General features: G+C 44.1%; 1 protein-coding gene across 1 annotated transcript in view; it reads right to left on the bottom strand.

Moving 5' to 3' along the window:
- Window positions 1–25,387, bottom strand: part of CDCP1 (CUB domain containing protein 1) — a 33,271-nt gene extending 7,884 nt beyond the window's left edge. The window contains exons 1-6 of the mRNA XM_021719208.1: window positions 25,339–25,387; window positions 24,973–25,182; window positions 17,595–17,957; window positions 16,533–16,901; window positions 3,529–3,750; window positions 1,469–1,849 (exon numbers count right to left, since the gene is read on the bottom strand). Of these exons, the coding sequence (XP_021574883.1) occupies window positions 1,469–1,849; window positions 3,529–3,750; window positions 16,533–16,901; window positions 17,595–17,957; window positions 24,973–25,182; window positions 25,339–25,387 (1,594 nt within the window). The remainder of the gene's footprint in view (window positions 1–1,468; window positions 1,850–3,528; window positions 3,751–16,532; window positions 16,902–17,594; window positions 17,958–24,972; window positions 25,183–25,338) is intronic.
- Between the last annotated feature and the right edge of the window lie 410 nt (window positions 25,388–25,797).

Here is a 25,797-nt window from a genome sequence, read left to right as displayed (position 1 = left end):
TCCAGCTACTTGGAAGGCTGAGGCGGAAGGATCGCCGGAGCCCAGCAGGTCGAGGCAGCGGTGGCCAGGAGCGGCCATTGCACTCCAGTCTGGGCCAGAGTGAGACTCTAACTCAAAAAAATAAAAAAGAAAAAACACTTTGGGAGGCAGAGGTGGGAGGATTATTTGAGCCCAGGTGTTTGAGACTAGCCTAGGCAACACAGTGAGACCTCATCACTACAGAAAAATCAAAAATTAGCTGGGTATGGTGGTGCATGCCTATACTCTTGGGAGGCAGATAGAAGGATTGCTTGAGCCCAGTAGGTCGAGGCTGTGGTGAGCCATGATTGTGAACTCTAGCCTGGATGGCAGAGTAAGACCCCGACTCAAAGAAAAAGAAAAACAAAAAGAAAAACACAAACAACTCCCCTCCCCCTCATAACCAAACCAAACAAACAAAAATCAGACCAGTTTGCCAAACCAGTGGTTCCATCAGTTTCCTTTCAGAAATGTTCTCTATTACCTATTCATCTATTTCCTTGCTCTGGGGTGGATTTTTGTTTTGGAGATTAAAAAATTTCAGGTTCTGGGAAGAATTCTAAAATTGCGAAGCTGAAAGAGCTCTTGACATTCCTTACCTTCAGGAGAGATAAAACCCTAACATTGCACACTGATGAGAATGTGTCTTACTTTCAAAGACTCCTCAGAAGGAGTTTCTCTGGTAACCTTGGAGATATCAGGCGGCCTGGACTGACCTTAATCTTATGGCTGACGAGTCTTCTGCCTCCTACTCATGCCTCGGAGGACAAGAGTATGAAGTAAACATCAAACAAAAGTCTTAGTCAATTTTAAAATGTCCTCTAACTTAATGCACCTGCTCTCTGAGCAACTTGTAATGACTGTGACTTTTAAAACCGACCAGTGGAGTTCGATGAGACCTCATTTACTACCTTAGCTCACTGAGATCACAAACCAGCCTCCCGGGAGGGTCTGCTCCGCCACACTGCTGGGGAACAGGACCCCCTGGCTCCAGAGATTAATCTCTCTCCCAGTCTTCCTCCCTCTGTGCTCTCTGCACTGCATTCTGAATTGCAAAAACAGAGTCATAAAAATGTCTGCCTAAGGATTTTTATGTTACCACCTTAAAAATTCAGGACTGGGGAATATTTGGTTATTTCTCATTTATGCTCTGCCTGCTTCCAAAAAAGACTCAAGCCTGACTATTTGTTCTGCTACCTACCAACCATCACCTCCCACTGTCAGAAACATCTTTCTTATTTCTAACCCCTGGAATTTTCCATGCGAGGGTGATGGTAAAGTCAAGATCAGGACTCACCATCTTTCAAATTTCTTGTGCGGAGTTCAGCCCACTGAGCTACCCCTTCTCTCCAAACTGACAACTCAGTTGAAGTGATCACAAGACCCAAAGAAAATGAACTCAAAAGGCTAAGGGGGCAGGAGATGGAGAGAGAGTGAAAGACGCCCTTACCTTTGAAATAATGTACGAAGGACACGGTTAGGCCCTGCCTGGAGGCCTCCTGGCGGAAGCTGGGGGCAAAGGTACGAAGAGTCACTGAGACGTTCTGCTTCACCTGGATCTGCTCAATGGAGCCTCCCACGCAGAAGGAGCCAAAGTACAGGTCCTGGTCAGGGACAGCGCTGGCCACAAGGTAGCTGAAGCTGGTGTTGCAGGGCCTCTCGTGCGTGTGCTGCTGCAGCTTCTGGGCGGGCACCAGAACCAGACTGAGCCTGTCCTTGGGCACCAGCAGCTTCCAGGAGAAGTCATGTAACTGCACGGGCAGCTGGAGGATGTCACCGGGCACCTGGAGAGAGTAAGACTTCCTATAGCAGTACCGGTGGTCCGTGCAGCCTGGAAGAGAGGGGCTTGTGGTGGCCATGTGCATGGGAGCCCAGAGCACATCGCCCCAGCTCTCTCGTACGGCCGAGGCTGGACGTCTGCATGCTGCCATGCTTTTTCTGACAGTCTCTCTCCTCCCACCCTGCCCTCCACTTCTCCGTGTGCCCTTTTTTTTTTTTTTTTGAGTCGGAGTCTCACTCTCTTGCCCAGGCTGGAGTGCAGTGGCAAGCTCACAGCTACCGCAGCCTCATCCTGCAGGGCTCCAGTGATCCTTCCGCCTCAGCCTTCCAACTAGCTGAAACTACAGGCACGCGCCACCATGCCCAGCTACTTTTTTTGATTTATTGTAGAGATGAGGTCTCGCCAAGTTGTCCAGGCTGTTCTTGAACTCGTGGGCTCACCTACCAAAGTGCTGGGATTACAGGCTTGAGCCACCACACCTGGACCATGCGCCTTTTCTAGCTTTCCCTCCTGCCCTCTAACATGCTTACTGTCTATTGAGCTAGCAGACAAATCTCTGGGGAGGGCTTAGGACTGACATTTTTCTCTCCTTTTTTGCTCAAGTTTTTGCCTCTGTGTATCTGTGTTTTAGATGCTAAGAATCATGGGGGCGGGGCACAGGTTTTCATCACCCTCCCAAACTTGCTGCCCAGTGTCCCTATCTGTGGGGATGCAGTTCTGTGCGGTGGTTGGAGCTGTGAGTGGCCCTTCTAGCTCAGCCTGACTTCTAGCTCTGTCACTTCCTAATGAGGTGAACTTGGGAAGGATATTTAGCCTCTCAGGTCTCAGCTTCTCTACCTACAGAGGCTCTCAGAGCAGCCATGGCAGAGAACTTAGTGGTCCAACAGGAAGGGAACTATTGGTTTACTACCCTTCATTGATCAAACTTTTTTTTTGTTATCTTTATGTATTATTTTTATATTTTAGAGACAGTGTCTTGCTCTGTCTCCCAAGCTGGAGTGCAGTGGTGCAATCACAGCTCACTGCAATCTCAAACTCCTGGGCTCAAGGGATCCTCCCCCTTCAGCCTTCCAAGTAGCTGGGACTACAGGCATGTGCCACCAAGCCCAGCTAACTAAAAAAAAAATTTTTTTTTGGTAGAGACAGGGTCTCACTATGTTGCCCAGGCTGGTCTTGAACTCCTAGGCTCAAGAGATCCTCCCACCTCAGCCTCCCAAAGCACTGGGATTATAGGTGTGAGCCACCATACCCAGACTACATCAAATATTTTGTAAGTGACTAACACATGGCCAGCCACTGTTAGGGGCTGACTGGATGAAAATGGAGCAAGCCAAAGTTCTTGACCTCAAGGCTCTCAGTCTCATGTGAGAGGTGACAAGGTGGGCAGTGAGTATCCCAGAGGGGATGTGAGGACGGGCGAGGTTGGAGAAGGCTGAGCAGAGGAAGAGAAGATTTCACCGGAGGGAGAGTGAAAGGCTGGGTAGAGACAAGCCTGGACCTGGGGCAGTGCAATGCACTTCGAGGGACACATGCCCCACCCAAGGCTAGTCCTAAGGGGGCACATCCATACTTGCTGCTTGCCTCTTGAGTGTCCTTTGTCACCTGCACTGTGAGTGGGCATCTTGGATCATGTGATTTATAATCTACCCAGTGAACCCCACTAAGAAGACAAGGAAGGGAGGGAAGAGCCACCCACAGCTTGGGACGAATATTCTAATGAAGGTGCGTACTTATGGTTTTCTCAGCATTCATCCACAGGCGTGTGAGGTCATCACACAGGAAGGAGACCTTGTATGTGGAGCCAGGTGTCAAGGTGAGGTTGGTACTGCAGGTCCGAGACTCCAGGCACACGAAGCAGCCAGGGACAAACTTGCGGCTCTGTTTGACGGGCCGCGGCTCGATGGTGAGCGACATGGTTCGCTCATTACTCAAGTCAACCACGTAGATTTTATCTGAAATCACAAATAGAACACAGGTGTGAAGCATGGGTCAGCAGCAACCATGTGAAATGGCAAAAATTAGTAGAAAACCTCTCCGGAGGTGGGAAATGGCATATCATATCATGGCTGGAGAATGTTGGGGAAATGATTTATTATGGGAACATTACAGTAACATTAAAAGGAAGTTAGGCTAGGTGTGGTGGCTCATGCCTGTAATTAACTAGCACTCTGGGAGGCCAAGGCAGGAGGATCACTTGAGGCCAGGAGTTTGAGACCAGCCTGGGCAACATAGTGAGACCCCTGACTCTATTTAAAACAAAAAATTCTTTTTGTAAAATACACATGATGGACTACCACAAAATTGTTATAAATATGGAGTAAACACAACTTATGAAGGAAAAAGGATTAGAATATCTGTCTGACAATAGGTGCCATAAATAACACTAAAGGACAAGGGCCACACTGGGAGAAAATATTTGCAATATGGTATGATTGAGTAGTTCATAGAAAAAGAGATACAAATGCCCAAATACTCAACATGTGGAAAGTTCTCAATGTCACCTGCATCAGAAAAAAAGCAAATTGAGACAAAGCATTACTGTTTCTTCCTCCTCAGATGGGGGGAAAACATAAATGTCTGGTAATACTGAAAGCTTGGGAGGCAGCAGGAAATGAGTGCTTTCCCACACAGCTGGCAGGAGACGGGGACAGTCTGTTCCGGGAACATGGGAATCAGTATAAGAATGAAACCTTGCCACTGACCCCATCTCAGAACCCAACAGTATGACAAGGCCACGGGTGCCCACATTTCACTGTAGTGCTGCAATTGCAGAAAATGAGAAACCGTCTAACACTGGAATAATTAAATAAACTATGGGACATTCATGAATGGAATATCATGCAGCTGTTACAAAGAATGAAAGCTATCTAAAGATACTGATCTGAAAATTGCCCAGATACTGCATTGAGCAAAACAGCAAGAGGTAGACAATATCATATGATACCATGAGGATGATACCCTGCAACTGGTAAAAAATCTCTCCATGAAACAAAATAGCTATTTACATGCACATACTTATATATCCAGATGAAGAGGAAAAAAGATCTGGGGAGGAATACAAAAAATCTGAAATTATGGTTACTCCAGGAGAGGGACCTGGAGTGGGAAGAGCACGGGTGGCCAAGGGAAATTTGAATCTTTATCAAGAAAGTATTCACCTATGTCTGGTATCATTTGGAAAACCATTTTGGTCATTTAGCTGACTTCTATGATTTTGCCATTAGAAATAAAAGTTGAAAAATGCATTTTTCAACTCTTTAAACTAGATTACCAGATTGCTTTACAGAACAGTCATTTCACTTTATAATGTTATCCCTAACCACAACCCCAGGGAGATCAATTTTTATCGTTTCTTTTTAATTTCATTCATTCTGCTTTTATAAAAAAAAAACATCACATTAGAAAGGTGCCTGTGCAAGGTGGCACTATCTTTACAATTCAAGGGTGTTGACAACACCACCCATCAGATCCCTTCGCTTCTCTGTCTGTAGTACCAGGGAGAAAGTTCAATTCCAGCTGGGAAAGTTCTGCTTCCCAGGAGGGACTGCTAAGCTTCCTCCTTCATGGTAACACGGACCATGTAATTAATGGAATCACTCCTTTTAAACCAGCTGCTAGGGAGCTCAGTGTCAAATAAGAAGCATAATTAGGAAAACGTTTTATGGTTGTCATATCTGTTAATTTCTTTCTTTGGTTTTTATTGTCTATTTCCACGTAAATTTTACCATCATATCCAACAGTGCTTTAACTAGAGAGATGTCATGTCTAGAACTGGATCTGCTTTAGAAAATAGTTAGCCTTTCAACCTCCCAGCTCCACATCCAGATCATTTCTTACTGTCCTTCAGAACTCATCTTCATTGTTACCTCCAGGACACCTTCCCCTTTCTCTCTGGGCTGTGAGAAGCCCCTTTGCTTTTGCAGTCCCTGATCATCTTTGTCTGACCCAGTCTACACTGCAGTATCTCACCTACCTGCTGTTCCCTCATCTGTATGTTGCCAAAGCCATGCACACACATACTCTAAGGCAGGGGCTCTCAGTCTTGGTACTTTTGAAGGTCTTGCTTTATTGTTTTTAAATATCTGATGCTGTTGACAATTTGTTCATTGACATTTGGTTTCTTATTCCTCTGTATAAAACTTTTTTCCTCCTCTCTGGAAACCTGTAGGACCTCTGTGTCCCTGATGTCCTGAAATTTCATAACAGTGTGTCTTGGTGTGGCTCTATTTATATCCATTGTGTTTGGTGGTCCCTTTCAATTGATAATTCATGTCCATCAAGTTCTGGCAAATATTCCTGAAATAATCTCTCATCTAGTTTTTTATGTTCTCTCTTTCTGGAATTCCTTTTAATTGAATGTTAAATTTTTAATTCAAATTTTTATATTTCTTCTTACTTTCCATCTGTCTTTTTCTTCATTTCACTTCCTGGGAGATTAACTCATTTTTACCTTTCAGCCCTTTTGAGAGTTTCATCTTTTTAAATTTTTTTTAAATTTTAGTTTTTTGTAGAGATGAGGTCTCACTATATTGTCTAGATTGATCGCGAACTCCTGGGTTCAAGTGATTCTCGAGCCTTGGACTCCCAAAGTGTTGGGATTACAGACATGAGCCACCGTGCCCAGCCCTGAATTTTTCACTTTTGTTGTATTATTTTTAATCTCTAAGAGTTCCTTTTGGTACTCTGAAAGCTCCTTTTAAAAATTACAGCCTGTTCTTTTTATGGATGCAGCATCTTTTCCTGTTTTTTTTTTTTTAGGGTCTTATTGATAGCCGGTTTTGTTTGAATTTTTTCTCCCTTCATAGTCTCTGTTTCCTCCAAGTTGCTTTTCATCTGGTTTTTTTTTTTTAGATACACCTATAATTTTATTACGAAATCGTTCTCTTGGCATGCTTGTTTGTTTTAATCTGTCTTTTTTGTTGGCCTTCTTCAGATGTCTGGGGATCTATCTATGTGGCTCTTATTGACAGTGAGTCACTAAAAGCTATTTGCAATAGCTCTGCTTGTGGACTGGACTTCTCTGTAGGGGGACTCAGCCAGATTGCTTCCTGGTGAACCTGTAACATCAGTATCTTTGGGTCTCTCCTGTTGGGTCAGTCGGTTTCCCCCAGAGAAGAATCCACCATCCACCAAATAGAGGAAATATCTACATGGCTACCAGTGAAGGAAGGAGGATGGGGCCTTGTTGTCATTACGTCAACTTGTACTCAGTCCCCTGTGCTCCGCTTAGTACCTCCATCTGCAGTGTGCCTGGGATCATTGGTTCAGGGACTATCTTATCTTCCCTGGAAAAGAAATTCCGATGTTCTATTGGCTGGGAAAGAGCAGTCACTGGCTGTTTATTGTCAAAAATAGGATCTGGGGTTTTAGTGGTTTCTCTTACCTTAGCCCCATATTAGCTCCCAGTTCTGGAGGTGAATTGCTATCAATTCTTGAGCCTTTGCAGGATAAACTGGGTTTCTTTTTGGTTTTCCCCACTGTTGGCTTAGGATTTCAGGTCTACTGGATCAGTCACCACTCTACTTTCTACTTTATTAAGTGTTATAACATTATTTTCATTTCTCTTTTTCCTTGAGCTTTATGCTTTTAAAAATATTTTAAAATTATACTTTTAAAATGTTGAAAGATGCTTTTAAAAATGTTCTTGGCTAGGCTGGGTGGCTCAGCCTGTAATCCCAGTACTTTGGGAGGCTGAGGCGAGTGGATTGCCTGAGCCCGTGGGTTTGAGACCAGGCTGGGCAACCTGGCAAGATCTCGGCACTACAACAAATAAAAAAAACAGCCGGGCATGGTAGCGTGCACCTGTAGTTCTGGCTACTTGGAAGACTGAAGCAGAAGGATCGCCGGAGCCCAGCAGGTCAACGCTGGAGTGGCCACGAGCATGCCTCTGCACTCTAGCCTGGGTGACGGAGTGAGACTCCAACACACACAGACACACACACACACACGCACAAGTTCTTAAAAACACCATTATGGTAGGGTTTAAGAAGGGAGCATAGCTATCTTTAATGGGAAATCATTATTTTCTTATTACTTGTCTTTCCCACCAGAATGTGAACTTCATGGATCTCCATAACTGGTACATGGTAGAAAGTCAACGGCTATGTTATGTTGTTAATCCTCATCATGTCCTTGAGAGAGAGTGTGTCAGTTAAATTAGGCTAAATTAGGCTGTAGTAACAAGTAATTCCCAAATTTGAATGGTTAGGATAACAAATGTTTGTTTCTTGTTCAGCTTACATATCCGTTATGAGTTGGCTGCAGCTCTGGCCTATGTCTTCTTAATTCCATATCCAGGCTGAAAAAGTCTCTCTCTCTGACACGTAAGTCTTGTGACAGAGTTTGAAAAAGTGAATCACGCTGATGAGTGCTGAAGTTCTGCTTGGAAGTGGCATACTCACTTCAGTTCATTGGCCAAAGCAAACTCACATGGCCCAGGCTGCAGTCAATGGGGTAGAAAGTCTAATCCTCCCTCAGAGGAGGGGCAGTAAGTATTTTAGAACAAAAATACAATCTAGCACAGTAGGTATTAGAACTCCCACTTTGCAGACAGAGAAACTAAGGTTAGGAAGTGGTGAGACTGGGACTGATCTTCCTGATTACAAAGTCTGAACTCTTTCTACAATGCCCATCGTCTCCTTAGAACCACCTTCTCTAGCCTGGCAGCTAGAGATTTTGCGAGGCCTGGGACTGGCTTCACACAGCTCACTTATGGATGATACATCCGTGGAAAAAACCTGCTGGCTACCATCTGGTTTCAAGAGGATAGTGAGGCTGTTCTTTGATGTGCTTTAGAAGTACACCAGATTGGATCATGCTTGGTTTAGTTCAACAACGGTTCATCAAGTATTTATAGGGGACCTGTTTTTATGTCCAACACTATACTCCAGAGTTGGTATACAACAATAAACAGACCTTTCCTTTGAGAAGTTCATAATTTAAATTTGTGAGAAGTAATACTATGAGGGGGAATGACCTACAAAAAAAAATGGAATTATCTTTTGGAGGGCAGGCCCTTGTAGTATAGGCTTCTCCTGCTAGGTACGTATTCTAGAAACCTGCTGGCATCAGTGTACCAGCTAGCGTTGTTGTGAGAGGCTGCGTTCAGCTTCAGGGAATTAATTTCTTAGAGGCTGTTTCAATGTGTTTTCCCATTTCATGACCGGTGATTTACAAGTGCATCTGTTCACACCACGCTGAGGGTTCAGCAGTTTTTGACCAAAAATGGCATGGCCCCTATGCCCCATCCCTTCATTCCACTAATCTCATCCCAAGTGACTTTTTCTTGTTTTCCAGGATGAAAAAAGACCTCAGAGGGAAACATTTTGCCAACGTGGAAGAAGTGAAACCAAAAATGGCAGAAGTACTGAAAGGCACCAAAACTGATGAGGTCAAAAACTGTTTTGAGCACTGGAAAAAGTGCCTTGGTTGGCGTATTGCATCAAATAGAAAATACTTTGAAGGTGACTGAAGTTTAAACATGTAAGAATAAATACAATTTTTAAATAAATAAATGCCAATTCCCAGTCCCCCGTGCATTTTTATTATCTTCACTTCATAAAGACTAAACTGAAGTTCAGAAAGGTTAAGTAACTTGCCCAAAGTCACACAACTAGCTAGTAGGTAGGACCCAAAGTGGTTCAATATCTGAAGATATTCTCTTAACCTTTTGATATATCTTCTTCTTTTTTTTTTTGATAAATAATTTACACATAATAAAATGCAAAGCTTTTAAGGGTTCAGTATGATGAGTTTGGGAAATTTTATATATCTGTTGTATCTATCACCCAAGCCAAGATCTAGACCATTCCTATGAACCTGGAAGTTCCTCTGTTTTCTTTTCCAGTCAATTCCCCATCCCCTAAAAGGCAACCACTTTCTGATTTTTTTCACTCCAGATGTTGGCTATTCTGGAACTTCAAATAAATGGAGCCATACAGTATGTACCCTTCTGTTTCTGGCTTTTTTTCCCCAGCAAAGTGTTTTTAGAATTCATCTATGTGTTGCGGATATGTCTTTTTTTTCTCCTTGTTACTGCTGAGTAGTAGTCCATGAAGGAATATACCACATTTGTTTATCCATTCTTCTACTGGTGATTTAGTTTACTTTTATTTAGTTTACTTCTACTGGGGTATTTTAGTTTACTTTTATGAATAAAACTGCGATTATATTCTTTTAGACACATTTGAGTGGGCATAGTCGCCTTTCTCTTGGGTGAATACCCAGGTGGGTCATAGGTAGGTGCTGTGGTTTGTCCCCACCAGAACTCCTGGTGAGGCTTGTCCCCAACGTGGCAGTATTGGGGGTGGTGCCTTTACGAGGTGATCAGGTTGTCAAAATGGATTAATCTTTTTCTTTTTTTCTTTCTTATAAGACTGGGTTAGTTCAAGGGACTGGATTAATCCACACAAGAGCAAGCTGTGGTAGAGCAAGCCTGCCTCTTGTGTTGGGTCTTTTTTGCACACTCCCACTTCTCCACTCTATTATGATATAGTGCAAGGTTCTCAGAAGCCAAGTATACGCCAGCACTGTGCTTCTTGGACTTCCCAGCCACCAGAACTATGAGCCAAATAAACTTCTTTTCTTGATAAATTACCCAGTCTCAGATATTCTGTTATGTCAACACTAAGTGGATGATGACAGTTGGTGTAAGTTTAACTTTATAAGAAACCACCAGTCAATTCTCCTAAGTGGTTGTACACCTGTCACTCTCACCAGCGGTCCAAGAGTATAAGAGTTCCATTGCTCTACATTTGATGTGTCAGCATCATCTGATGCTGACAGCCTTCCTTACTTTAGCCATCTAGTAAGTGCAGAGGGGTATTGTGGTTCTGTAGTTTATGTTTCCTTTAAAGTTATTGTATAATAGTCAGGTGCAGGTAGACTATGATTAGACACCTAGAGATGGAGCCAAAACAGAGAGTGTGACTTATTGAGAAAAACAATCCTGATTTTGGGAGAAAAACAGGAATGTCAGGAGGCCCCAACTCTCTCTGTAGTAACACACGTCATTCCACTATTTTGCATTCTGTTCGCTAGTAATTTTTTTTTTTTTTGAGTCAGAGTCTTACTTCATTGCCCAGGCTGAAGTGCAGTGGCACACTCACAGCCACTGCAGCCTTGACCTGCTGGGCTCAGGTGATCCTTCCACCTCAGCCTTCCAAATAGCTGGAACTACAGGCGTGTGCTACCAAGGCTGGCTTATTTTCTGATTAATTGTAGAGATGAGGTCTCACCAAGTTGCCCAGGCTGGTCTCGAACACCTGAGCTCAGGCAATCCTCTTGCCTCGGTCTCCTAAAATGCTATGATTACAGGCTCGAGCCACTGTGCCTGGCTCATTAGTAATTTTACACATGTTCTTTCCACACATCTTTTGGTTGGACCTCAAAATAACTTTGAGGGGTAGATGCAATAAATGTCCTCATTGCCTAAGAAATGTTTCTATATGCGGCTTCAACAGACAAGGAAGAGTAAAGTATGCAGCCCTCACCTCTCAAAAATGGGAAGTTTAAAATATAAATATCACCTGTTAACATTAATAAATATATGAAAAGACAAGATATTTACTCTGTGTCTTCGATGTGCTTTGACAAATTGCTTTATCCTACCTTCATGGTAGGAAGAAGGTAGATCATAGAGAGGTGCAAATGAACTGCTCAAGATACCCTCATAAAGTGGCAGATCTGTAATCTGGATAGTTTCCTGCCTTGAAAGAATCTTGTATTCTTTCTACAACATTGTCGAAGCTTTTATATAAAAAACATTTGAGCCTGAAGTTTAAAAAGAGCCCCCTTACTATTTGATAGTTATTGACACTTTTAAAAACCACACTGAGAACCTTTGCAGGGGTTAAGTGATTGACCAACATTTCACAAAGGACTCGCTGTGGTTCTCTGTAGAGAGAGATTTTTTTTTTCCCAAATGGGCTTTATGGGAATAAGTCAAAGGCCACAAGATACATCAACTTGGGCAGGACAAATTTAAGACTCACAGAATACAAGTTACCCAACAACAAAACCAAAACAAACTCAACAACTAGTTAAGGGTTCCAGGTAGCTTCGGGAGGTTATACCAAACACAAGAAGAAGCAATGTAACTCTTCCACAATGAACATTTATTCAGAGTGGTTAATGAAATGTCACATGTAATACAGTGGAAATATCCATCTACTTTATGTAAATCATGATCACCTAGAGACCCCTGGATTTTGAAGACACTACTTTGTTTGGTATTTTCAGAGAAAGCAAACATATTTTCCAAAGCTAGAGAAGAATGCATAAAGCAGTAGCCCATAGTAGTCTAGAAGGCTCTCCCTAAAAAGAATCATGTAGACGGGTAGAATACTGTACTATAAACTCATGTAATCAATATTAACAGGGTCACTTCAATCCTCTAGAAATTATATAAAAATAAAAATTAGAGCTGGGTGTGGTGACCCATGCCTGTAATACCAGCACTTTGGGAGGCTGAGATGGGCAGATTGCATGAATCCGGGAGTTTGAAATCAACCTGGACAACATAGCGAAACCACATTTCTACCAAGAAAAAAAAAATTAGCTGGGTGTTGTGGCACGTGCCTGTAGTCCCAGCTACTTGGCTGAGGTGTAAGAATTGCCTGAGTCCAGCAGGTCAAGGCTGCCGTGAGTGGTGATTATTGTGATCATGTGATCATGTTCCTGTACTCTAGCCTGGGTGACAGAGTAAGACCCTGACTTGAAAGAAAGAAAGAAAGAAAGAAAGAAAGAAAGAAAGAAAGAAAGAAAGAAAGAAAGAAAGAGAAAAAGAAAAAGAGGCTGCATGACAGAAGGGGTAAGAACACCAGGCATGACATAGTAATACTGTACTGAAAAAGAGAAGAGAGTACATTATAGAGCACTTGAAAACAAGTGGCATGGTGGCTCACGCCTGTAGTCTTAGCACTTTAGAAGGCCAAGGTGAAAGGACTGTTTGAGCCCAAGAGTTTAAGACCAGCCTAGGCAACATATTTTTGTTTCTACAAAAATAAAAAAATTTGCTGGGCATGGTGGCACACACCTATAGTCCCAGCTACACAAGAGGGTGAGATAGAAAGATTGCCTGAGCCCAGAAAGTTTGAGACTGCGGCAAGCTGTGATTGTGCCACTGTACTACAGCCTGTGGGAGAGAATGAGACCCTGACTGAAAATAAGCAAATAAATAAAATAAAAAATAAAAGGAAGGAGGGAGGGAGGGAGGGAGGAAGGAAGGAAGGAAGGAAGGAAGGAAGAAAGAAAGAAAGAAAGAAAGAAAACAAAGTGAGTTTGGTAGAGTTGTATGTGAACTGAGCTCCCGGAAATTCTGGCTATACTTTCTGGGCAGCTTAAGTCACCAGTACTCACACACATGGTCACAGTTGGCCACATCAGTTATTCCTTAGGTTCTAGGCAGTCATATGTGAGTCAACTTAAAACATAGCCTGTTTGTAGAAGTCCTCTGGGTCTAGCTTGAACCTACCTGATAATTTTGCAAAGCAGAGAGTGGGTTGGGAGGGTTTTTATGTTTGTTTGTTTGTTTGTTTTTGCAGACAATTAGGTTCAAGGTAACATGTGCCTGTTGCCCACATTCAGGAAAAAAAAACTTTTTTCAGCATGGGCCCACTGTGCTCAGATCCTGTTGTGGAAGGTTCTGGACTGGCTGGTGCTCTGTCTCCCGAGTAGCTGGGACTACAGGCATACTACCAAGCCCAGCTATGCTTTTGAGCTGTTTTAGAGAAGAGGTCTCACCATATTGCCCAGGTTGGTGTCAAGTCCCTTGGCTCAGGCAATCCTCTTGCCCTGGCTTCTCAAAGTGCTAAAATTACAGGCGTGAGCCACCACACCTGGCCTTGCTCTTGTCTCTGATGTTCTTCTCCTGTTTGACCTCCCAAGCATTCACCCTTGTGGGTGCCCCACTTCATCCTCTCTGCCTCGCCCCTTCAGAGGGGCTTTGAATTTGTGTGGTGCTTCTGGCTCTCGAGTCACTTTGGGTAAGATGCTGCCTGAGATTGATGCAACGAGGATTTATGGAGGGCGTAGAATGTGCCAGAAACTGTGGTAGATGAAGGAAGAGGAGTAAGACAAGGTTCCCAGCTGGCAGGAGTTTAGTGAGACCCAGACATGCAGACTGATAAATACAACACACCATGTGAGGCAAACAAACCACCCATGTGTGTACTCTTAGGGTCGTGGCTTTGGTCTGGGCAGCTGTTCCCTGCTGCTAGGGACAAAGGAAGGTCAAGTTAGGGCAAAGGCTGAGCTAGGCTCAGAGAGGTCCAGCAGTAGAGGACTCGGCAGGAGACCAGTCCTGGAAGGTTTTCCTGCAGCACTTGCAGGAGAAGCAAGGACAGAGGCTTCGACTCATGGGACTCAGTCACCTTGAAGCCCCTCTCTCCTGGCTTCTTTCACACCTCCAAGGCTAAGAAAGCAGAACCAGCACATAGAGCCCCTTCCTGTGGCAAGGAAGGGCACACACCATCGGCAACGATGGGGCCTCCCGGGCAGCTGAGGGGGCCAGACTCTGCCACAAGTCTCCCTGTGGTATTCCTCCCCACCTGAGGCCTGCTCTCCTGCCTCTGACCCCATCACACGCCACTGAAACTCCTTCTATGAGTGACTTGCTGTATCCTACAAATCATTTCTCTTTTGGGCCACAGTCTAATCTCTGAGGACAAGTGCTGTGTCTTTTTCAACTCTGACTCTATTCTTTGACCTAGAACCTTGCAGAATAATATTTAAAGAGTGCTTACTACCTGCCCGGCACTGTGATACCTCATCCTCACAACACCTCTGTGAAGGCAGTCCTATCACCTTCATTTTACAGACGAAGAACTGAGTCACACAGAGGTGAAGCGACTTGCTCATGGTCACACAGTAAATAGGGGAACAGAATTCAAATTCATATAGGTCAACTCCAGGTCGCTGCCCTGAATCACCGGGTTTTCTGCCTATAAAACAAGCTGCCCACCAAAATTTATTGAACGAGAGAGAATTAAGAATGGATCAGACAAATGTGGGGTGCACAGGACTAGCTTCCTTAGGCTAGCCTTGAAACTTGGGATCCATGTAGGGGTTCAAAGGATTAAGATGGAGCTGCCCAGAAACCAGAGCTCTCAGGCAGTCCAGTCCAACCTAATTTTATTCCTGCCGATCAAGTCCACTCATTCTTGTAGAAAAATTACAAACCACACTTTCCTTAGAGGCCTGACACTGCTAAACACCTCTCCATGGCAGTCTATCACACTTTATTTATCTCAAAACTAAATCCATACCCTTCTTGATGCTGTTTATAGCATGCGTAACAACTGGATTAGTTTTAGAAATCAACCCAGTTGATGGTACATGAAATAAAATTAATCAGAGGTTCTCAGCAGCACTTTATCATGACTGAGATGATACACAAATCCCTCTGTCTTCTAGAACCCAAACCCACTGTGTTTCTAAATCCTTTCATGGCTGTTTCCAACATTCTGACCATACAGATGTGAGAGTGTAATCATGAAAATGTCTCAGCAGACACACACACACACACACACACACACACACACACACGTACACCTATAGGCATTTCCAGGACAGCACTCATTGGGCAATTCCTCAAATGGATCCCACACTGACACGTTTCAGATGTTTACCAGCCTTATAAAAATAAACATCATGCCAGTCCACACTCCCACTTAATTTTTCTGCTGTGGCTCTGCCTACTTCCCAGAAGTAAATAATAGCAAAAACAAGAATAAGAATCAGCCCTCTAGATAGAGCCCATTCTCAGCACATGTCAGGAATGTCCTGGTTCAAGACCACTTGTCACAATTCCCTCCTTCACAGAGTCCAGTTCATAGATAGCCCTGGAACAGCTGCTCTGAGTTCATTTTGTACCTTTTATCTCAAAATCTACACTATTCCCCTCAGGGCCAGGACTAGGGTGAGGCAAGCTGGGCACCAAGGGTGGTGCTCACCCTCAGGCATTGACCTTGTACTAACACGACCCTGAGAGTGGGTGCATCCTTAAATTTTGCACCCTGGGCACTGCACCTTGCCCTAGTCCTGGCGTTGACTCTCCCCTGTTCTAGGTTCATGGCATCTCAGTATCGTTTGTGGAATGATATCCAACCTCATTCTCATCAACCCACATGGGATTCAGTATGGGCCAGAGCACAGGCTCTGGGTTCTGAGCTTGCTGTGCTCCTGACAAGCTATGTGATGTGAGGCTAGTCCCATAACCTCTCTGAACCTTCTGGTTTTTCGTTAGTAAAGGAAGGTAATTCCCACCTCCCTCATAGGGTAGGAATAGCTGAGATTGTGTAAGTGATGTGCTTAGCACAGGACTTGGTATACAGGGTGTGTGCTCACAGTAGGGGGTGCTGAACCAAAAAACAATGTTAATTCCCACCATCATTGTTGACGCTGCTGGTGATAATCCAGATTCACATTTGTAGGGACAAGACATGGGATCTAGAAAGTGATCTTTCAATGCCTTCATTAAAAACAACTTTGCACCCTGATCGCAAGATCGTGTTGCTTCTGACTGTGCTGAAACAAAACTACATGCTAGGTGTTCACCAACAAGTCTGTCTTACTGCTTAGCAACCCACTTCCTGAAACTCTTACAGGGTCCAGAGTCCAAGTGTTTCAGAAACCACAGATGAGAAACAGGAAGGGAACCTCATGCCAGGCAGGCTACCCAGAAAACAAAGAAGGTGCTGGAGGAAGAGGGGAAAGTAGAGTGGGGCTCACTTACAGCTTTCATTTTGTGGGTGTTGAACCAAAACTTGAAACTGCAGCCGGAGGATCCCTGGGCTTTGGGCATCCTGGTCACAGCCCTGCAGGGAGAGGTTGAAGTTCCCAGCCATGTTTCCAGGCTGCTTGTCCTCCAGCTTGAACACCTCAGGGTTGGTGGTGGAGCCTGGGATGTAGTACTCGACCCGCTCCTCCTTTTTCTCGCAGTTGGAGACGTTGAAGCTGAGGAAGGAGACGCTGGCCCGCAGATGTGCGGGAACAACAAACTGCCATGTCATGAGCTCATCCTCAGGGAAGCCTTCCGGGTAGTTGGCGGACATCAGGGTTGCTGAGCCTTCACCCTCAAACACAGATTCGATGATGCACAGTCCTGTTGGGAGTGGAACCCAAACCAGAAAAAGATTAGACCCTGTCCTAGTTATCTGTGGCTGAGGGGCAGTGGTGTTAATTAGGAAGTTTTGAGTTTGAGTATTTACTACTTTTGTTTCTAAAATAATTGATTTAATTGTAAGCATATAAATTCTATTCTTTAATAATGCCTCTGTTTAACAGGAGCTCACAAAATTCCTAAACTAAACTTAGCGTCAGTTCTCATGAGCCAGTGTGAGCGAGCTCTGTACATCACTGATACACTTATCGAAGATATGAGGGAGAGAGAAGAAAGAGCAAAGAAGTTAGAAATGGAACAATTGAGGTAGGTTTTTTTTGAAGTCAGACATCACTTGCCAAAAGGACAGAGGGAGTGAAAATGTTTGTTTACTAGAGAAGAGGAATGAGTGACCCATGTCACTTATAGAAGAGCAGACTTAGGTAGAATCATATAGAACTGCTGACATTTGGCGATTCCCCTTTTTATTTTTTGAGCCAGGGTCTGTTGCCCAGTTGCCCAGGTATCCGGATTGGAGTACAGTGGCATACTCACAGCTCACCACAGCCTCAAACTCCTGAACTCAGGTCATCCTTCCATCTCAGCCTCCTGAGTAGCGGTGGCCATTTCTGACCTAGAACAATGATGGTTTTCTATGTTTCGGCCTAATCAAACAGTGGGGAGGGGCATGCTCACGTTTTATAGATGAGCGGTTTGCAATGCTGAAGCCAGAGACATTTCTGGTGTGGAACCATGGTAGGTGTAAAGCCATTTTCATTCCCTCTTGCATCTTGATCCGGGACACGGTGCCATTGCTGCAGAACGTTCCAATCCTGACCACGGTGGCATCGATGCGGCCGCTGATGGAGTGAGTGACTCCGTCCGGGCAGCTCTCGCCTGGCCCAACCTGCCTCAGGCGAGGAACAGAGAACTGCAGCTCTAGACCAATGCTCTTGTGAGCTTTCACGTCCCAGATGAAAGTTCTGTTGAGCGCAGGCAACACTGACGTTGAGGGCTGAAGCTGAACCTCCCCAAAAGGACATGGGCCTGACATGCAGTCTGAAACACAGTCACAAGAGCACTTTGATCACAGATGCTACAAGATCACATACTGCTTCTCCTCAGCCCCCTGCAGTAGACCCTCTGGAGCTCTGCCAGGTGGCCTTTACCAGGCAGATGCAGCCGTGCCCCAACTGCTATCAGTCTTGGTGGCCAATGGCTCACAGACGCACCCCCCCTCCACCCCCTACCTCCCACCAGGGGAAGTGTCTCAGCTGAGGGGAGCTGCCTTGGACCAGAAAAGCCTGAGAGGTTTTGCAGTCCCCTCACTCCCATTCCATAGGGGAGGGGCAGCCTATAGCCAATTCCTGCCTCATGCAAGAATAAAAAGGCCTGACCTCGTTGCTTCAAGTGATGCTACCTGGGGATGACATTCACACTCCAGAGCTCCCCATGGGATCAGGCGGAGGCTAGATTTTGGTTAAAACCACATCTGTGCTTGGCCTACTTCCCTGCTCTATCCTGCATTCCTCAATTCTTCAGAGGGCACCTTCTTAATAAATGACTTAAACAAAAATCCCTGTTATAGTTCTGCTTCCGGAGAGCCAGACCTAAGACACCTCCCAGCTAGGTTTTCCAGGTTAAGTTCCTGGAGTCCAGCTGCAATGCAGTCTATGCTTTGGGATATCCTACTTCCCCTCTTCTGAGAGAGTCACCGTTTCACAATTTGTAGGGCACAGTGCCAAGATCCATCTTTTAAAACTGGTTTCTCCATCAACACACTCATCAACATGGCGAGTATACCCTGAATGTACAACTCCTCGGATGGATGGAACCCGGCAGAACCATTCTCTTCCTGCCCCGTGCCTTTAATACTGTATTTTATTACCACCACAGTTTAATTTTTGTTAAGGCTAACAATGAGTGACATCCTTTGACATATTTGTTTCCTAAACTCTTTAAAACAAAGTGAGGAGTATTACCATCAAGGAGAAAAGAGGAAAGCATGTGGAAGACTAGAAATAGAAAGTAGGGAACAGAACATTATGTTTTTTCTCATCTTGAGCACAGGAAATCTGAAAGGAAAGATAGACTCTGGTATCTGTAATAATAATCTGTGAATTTTTTTTTTTTTTTTTTTTTTTTTTTGAGTTGGAGTCTCACTCTGTCGCCCAGACTGGAGTGCAGTGGCCGCTCCCGGCCACTGCAGCCTCGGCCTGCTGGGCTCAGGCGATCCTTCCGCCTCAGCCTTCCGAATAGCCAGAATTACAGGCATGCGCCACCATGCCCGGATGATTTTTTTTATTTATTGTAGAGATGAGGTCTCACTGCCCAGGCGGGTCTCGAACCCGCGGGTTCAGGCAATTCACTCACCTCAGCCTCCCAAAGGTGCGGGATTACAGGCTGAGCCACCGAGCCCGGCATGTGAATTTTTTTTTTTTTTTGAGTTGAGGTCTCACTCTCACCCAGGCTGTACTGCAGTAGCATGATTACAGTTCACCACAGCCTTGACCTCTTGAGCTCAGGCTATCCTCCCACCTCAGCCTCACAAGTAGCTGGGACTCCAGGTGTGCATCACCATGCCTGGCTAATTTCTTAAATTTTTGTAGAGACAAAGTCTTGCTGTGTTGCCCAGGCTGGTCTTAAATGCCTAGACTCAAAGTAACCTTCCTGCCTTGGCCTCCCAAAGTTCTGGGATTATAGGTGTGAGCCACTGTGCCCAGCCTGTGAATCTTTACTACTGCTCTTTGGGGGTATTTAAAAGTACTATCCTTTGGTAATGGAATTTTGACAGAATTTCAGAGCCGTCTTGGACCTCTGAGGTCATCCATGCCAAACCTTTCATTTTTACAAAGAAGCCAGGAACCAGGTGACTCAAACTGGCATTTTGCAGCAAGGACACACCAATCCAGGCTAACAAAAAGCCCAGGCTATGTTTGTTCAATCCTTGTTCTTGCCAATGAACCAATTGCCTAACCAATAAAACAGGGTTAGATAACAGGGTGACTAATGTGATTAAAATTAGACTTTGAATGTTGGTAAAGACAGTACCTATTTTAGGAGGTCATGGAAACTTTTTTTTTGAGTTGCAGTCTCATTCTGTTGCCCAGACTGAAATGCAGTGGCATGCTCACGGCCACCATAGCCTTGACCTGCTGGGTTTAAGCAATCCTTCTGCTTCAGCCTTCCAGGTAGCTGGAACTACAGGCATGCGCCACCATGCCCAGCTAATTTCTTGATTTTTATGGAGATGAGGTCTTGCCATGTTGCCCAGACTGGTCTCGAACTGGTGGGCTCAGGCAATCCTCTTGTCCCTGCTTCCCAAAGTGCTGAGATTATAGGCGTGAGCTACTGTGCCTGGCACAAACATTTTAAATAATTAAAATGATTCCTATCCAGAGGACAAAGAAGTGTCATTTCTGAAGTGATTCATAACTCATTCTTCCCAGCAGACTTTCTCTTTCATTCTTTCTTTTTTTTTTTTTTTTTTGAGTTGGGATCTCATACAGTCTCCCAGGCTGGAGTGCAGTGGCACGACTATGGCTCACTGCAGTCTTGAACTCCTGAACTTGGGTGATCCTTCTACCTCAGCCTCCCGAGTAGCTGTGACTACAGGTGAGCACCACCACACCTGGCTACATTTTTTACTTTTTTTTGAGATAAGGTCTTGCAATATTGCCCACGCTGGTCTCGAACTCCTGGGTTCATGCAATCCTCCCTCCTCAGCCTCCCAAAATGCTGGGATTACAGGTGTGAGCACCATGCCAGGCCCAGATTTTCACTTTCATTAATGCTCATGGACCTACTCAGGAAATTATGACAACAGAGATGTCAGACTTTGAAGTTTCCAGAATGCCTGCTCATGAATGGAAATGTAGGGTAAGCAGACCACTGGATTCCATTCAGTGCCTAGATTTATTATTTTAAAAAATTGATATTTTCATATCACTTTAAAAAGTTGTAAGCATAGGTGTTTTTTGGTTTTGTTTTTTTTTTTGAGTTGGAGTCTCACTCTGTCGCCCAGACTGGAGTGCAGTGGCCGCTTCCGGCCACCGCAGCCTCAACCTGCTGGGCTCCGGCGATCCTTCTGCCTCAGCTTTCCGAGTAGCCGGAATTACAGGCGCCGCTACCACGCCCAGCTGATTTTTTTTGATTTATTGTAGATATGAGGTCTCGCCTGCCCAGGTGGGTCTCGAACCCGTGGGCTCAGGCAATCCACTCACCTCAGCCTCCCAAAGGCGCGGGATTACAGGCTGAGCCACCGAGCCCGGCTAAGCATAGGTTTTTACTACTTAAACCATGTGGGCACCTAGGGACTGAATGTATTCAAATGCATGACTTGTGAGATATGTCATTTGCTAATCTTTTCCCTTTTTCAAAATGGAAGTCACTTTATTGGTTTAACTGATTGTGAAAGTAATTCATGCTTGTGAAAAAGAAAAAGAAGAGGAAGAGGAGCACAGAAGGATAGAAATTTTAAAAATGAGTGCTGGTCAGGCGCAGTGGTTTAACCTGTAATCCCAGCACTTTGGGAGGCTGAGGCAAAAGGATTTGCCTGAGTTGGGGGGTTCAAGACCAGCCTAGGCAACTTGGTGAGACCTTGTCTCTACAATACATAAAAAAATAAACTGAGTGTCGTAGTGCATGCCTGTAGTTCCAGCTACTTGGAAGGCTGAGGCGGAAGGATTGCCTGAGTCCACCTGGTCAAGGCTGAGGTGGCTGTGAGTGTGCCACTGCACTCCAGGCTGGGCAACTGAGTGAGAATCCAACTCAAAAAAAAAGGAATGTCATCTGTCCCCTCTTCCTCATTCCCTACAGAACTAGCATGAGGTTAACATCTGGGTATTTCTCCCTCCAGACTGGGCTCTGTATGATAATGTGTGTGTATTTGTGTGCATGCATAGGTGCATGTGTGTATATTTAATAAAATGGGACCAAACTATACAAACAATCGTCCTACTATAAGTTGTGTTATTCTTAATGGAACAAAATTATCTTGGACATTTTTTCCATGTCAATTACACAAACGTCATTCTTTTATTAGCAACACAGCATTCCACTGGATTCTTAAATATATCAATTTTCTCTTCAGGTCTGTAAACTCTTTAACTTTAATTAAAATTAACTTAAACCCATAGATTATTATAGGGGAGAACTGACAGTTTTCTATAAAGGAACATGGCTCACCTCTCCATTTATTTAAGTCTTCTCTTTTATCTTTTAGCAACATTTTATATTTTGCTTCATATACTTTGAGATTATCCCTAAATATTTAATTAGAAGTTTGGAAGAATGGTGACCAAGAGCATGCATAATGAAACTCCTTATGTTATCACCTGTTCTATTGGTAATGCTTCCACATCTGATTGCTAAATATGGCATTTGCTCTCAGTTCTTAATAGGTACACCTTACTGAATTAAGAAAGCATCCTCTAAGTTGGGTTTACTAAGAGTGCTTTATTACAGACATTTAAAATAATCTTTTAAGATGATCATATATACTTTTTCTCTCTAATATAATCATGGAAAGCATTCCATTAATTGGTTTGCCCATTTGCTTCTGTATTGTCTATGGCTAGTTTCCTTCTGTGACACAGAGTGAAGGAGCTGCGACAGAGACCACCTGGCCCATAGGCGTAACATATTTCTATCTGACATTGTACAGAAAAAGTTTGCCAATCTGCCTCTAAAATAGGTTGAATATCCCAGAAATGATCTGCTCCTTGAAGTTTTATGGAACTCATCTGTAAAATGATTTCTAACCCATGCAAACCCTGCTCTCCCCTATCTCAGGTGTTTTTTCTGAGCTCCTCATTGGTTATTGACATATTCAGGTTTCCTACCTTTCTGTGAGTCAATCTGGTCCAGGAAATTTTCCTTGAAAATCATCAATTTCCTTCACATTTTCACATTTATTATCATAATGTATATAGTCTCTGACAATTTTAGAAAGTCTCTGTATTTATAATTAAATCAGCTTTTATACTTTAAATGCTATCATTTTTTTCTTTCTTTTTTCCATGAGACTAGTTAGAGATAGTCCATTTAACTAGTTTTTGCAGAGAACCAGGTATTGGCTTTAGTCATCAAATACAGTTTTTAAAACTACTTTTCTCTATTTTTTAAATGTTGCCCAAATTGGTCTTGAATTACTGGCCCCAGGTGATCTTTCTGCCTCAGTATCCCAAAGTCCTGGGATTACAGGTATGAGCCACCATGCCTGGCCTAAAATTGCTTCTTCTTCTTTTTTTTTTTTTTGAGTAGGAGTCTCACTCTGTTGCCCAGGCTGGAGTGCAGTGGCATGCTCACAGCTACCACAGCCTCAACCTGCTGGGCTCAGGTGATCCTTCTGCCTCAGCCTTCCAAGTAGTTGGAACGACAGGAGCATGTCACCATGTCTGGCTAATTTTTTGACTTATTGTAGAGACAAGGTCTTGCCAAGTTGCCCAGGCTGGTCTCGAACCCCTGGACTAAGGCAATCCTCTTGCCTCTGCCTCCCAGAATGCTGGGATTACAGGCAAGAGCCACCACATCTGGCCAAAACTGCTCCTTAATATCTCAATTCTTCCTTTTACTTATGAATTCCCTCTTTCTAAAGTATGGCTTTGATTAGATCAAAAACAGCATTCTTATTGTTAGTTAATACATCAATTACTACATCTACTAATCCTTTTTGGCATGAACACCTTAAAATGATTGGGAAAATGTAGCTTTTTTCTGCCTGATTATTACTTCCCATATCAATCTCCTATCCCAAGCTCAAATTATGAATAATAATAACAAATATCTATAGCTTGTTGAATTCTTACATGTCAAACGTTTTCTTTTTTTTTTTTTTCCGAGTTGAAGTCTCACTCTGTTGCCCAGACTGGAGTGCAGTGGCCGCTCCCGGCCACCGCAGCCTCGACCTGCTGGGCTCTGGCGATCCTTCCGCCTCAGCCTTCCGAGTAGCTGGAACGACAGGCGCGTTACCACGCCTGGCTAATTTTTGATTTATTGTAGAGATGATGTCTTTCCAAGTTGCCCGGGCGGGTTTCTAACCCGTGGGCTCAGGCAATCCACTCACCTCAGCCTCCCAAAGCACGGGATTACAGGCTGAGCTACCGAGCCTGGCTATGTCAAACATTTTCAATCCATTATTTTATTTCATTCTTATAACAACTCTATCATTTGGTATGATGCCTAGGCTAGAAAACTAAGGCACAAAGCAGATGAGTAACTCATATAAAGTCACATGATCAGGTCACATGACCAGTAGCCCTGCAACTTGAAGCTAATCCTATCGCAATTGCTCCCCAAGCTGCTGTTTTTTTCATTGTGCCTTGTGTATCCATTGCCCTACCCTTATCTCAACCTTCTGATTATTTTGTTTTCTGACTTCCTTGACTTTTGGGAGATGTTTCTAGCACATGAGATAGCATCACACCTGAAGATCTGTAGCTGGTGAGCCTCTGTAGTTCTCCATGAAGAGAACTGTGCCAGAGAAATTACAGGCAAAGACCCAAGAGCCAGGGTACCCAGTTTCCTCTCCTGGTCTGTTCCATACTGTCTGTACCAGCTTGGGCAAGTTCCTCTCTGTGAACTTCTCAGAGAGCTGTTTGTTGTTGTTGTTGTTTTTGAGTTGGAGTCTCTCACTCTGCCTCCCAGGTTGGAGGGCAGTGTTATGCACACAGCCACTGCAGCCTTGACCTGCTGGGCTCAGGCAATCCTTCAGCCTCAGTCTTCTAAATAGCTGGAACCACAGGTGTGTGCCACAACACCCGGCTAATTTTTTGATTTACTGTAGGGATGAGGTCTCGCCAAGTTGCCCAGGCTGATCTCAAACTCGTGGGCTCAGGGAATCCTCTCACCTCGGCCTTCCAAAGTGCTGGGACTAAAAGATTAAGCAAATTAACCCCAGTAAAGCACTTAGAACCAGGACTGGCCACATCAGAGCTAAATAAAGAGAGGGCAGCATTTCAGAACAGATCTTATCTCTCTAGCATTGGAGGCTGGCTTAATACTGGAAAAAGAAACAGGGACATGCAGAGACGTTTAAAAGACATTGCCAAACAGCTCACAAATGCACACTTACCAATATTCTTCTGGATCTCTATGACAAAGTGATTCTCTGGTTTCTGGCAGCTAAAGGTGAAGATTGTTTTTTCTCCAGGTTTGATGGACAGCATGGTTACATGTTGCTTAGAAGCGACAATATAACAGAGTTTCACCAGTGGAGTTGGGGTCACAGGCATTATGACAACTGTAATGCCGCTTCCTTGAGGCAGAGCGATCTCGAAAGCTTCTGCAGGAAGGAAGAAAAATGAAGTGAGCAGGATGACTTAGGTCTGCATGCTGCTGTGGCTCTCCCTCAGCTGCTTCAGAAAGGATGCCCTCTCTGTACCTTTTTTCCTTCCCTCCAGGTCAGAGAAGGAGGATGGTGTAAAATTACAGTGCTAACCTTGGCAATGAGAAAGAACCCGGATGCTGCTGGCTGAGCATGAAAACATGGATTATTAATTTTTCTACAAATTGAAAACATGTCTTGAGCAGTCTGCTCTCAGATACCCCATCTAAGCAGTATTAATAGCCAGAGTAACTACCACACCTTTTCTCAATGTGACTGAAGAACAAAGTCTACACACAGAAGCCATCCATCTGTAGGGAGACATGTTTATCTTGCAAAGAGCTGTTGTCTCCTGCCCTGGAGGTTTTATATGCCCAGCACATAGGTACATTCAGTAGTGGAGGTTAGGAAAATATTTGCAGAAATTAGACATTAAACATATTGTGTCAAAGAACTTGAAGAGTTAAAGTAAAACAATGCTATTACCTCAGGCTGGAATTCAGCAAGAACTTCTTTTTTTTTTTTGAGTTGGAGTCTCACTCGATCGCCCAGACTGGAGTGCAGTGGCCGCTT

The sequence above is a fragment of the Carlito syrichta genome, unplaced genomic scaffold, assembly GCF_000164805.1.
Source record: "Carlito syrichta isolate Samal-C Ts95f unplaced genomic scaffold, Tarsius_syrichta-2.0.1 Scaffold314306, whole genome shotgun sequence".
Classification (NCBI taxonomy): domain Eukaryota; kingdom Metazoa; phylum Chordata; class Mammalia; order Primates; family Tarsiidae; genus Carlito; species Carlito syrichta.
Note: the sequence above shows the minus strand (reverse complement) of the source record. Positions and strands in the feature narration are given on the sequence as shown.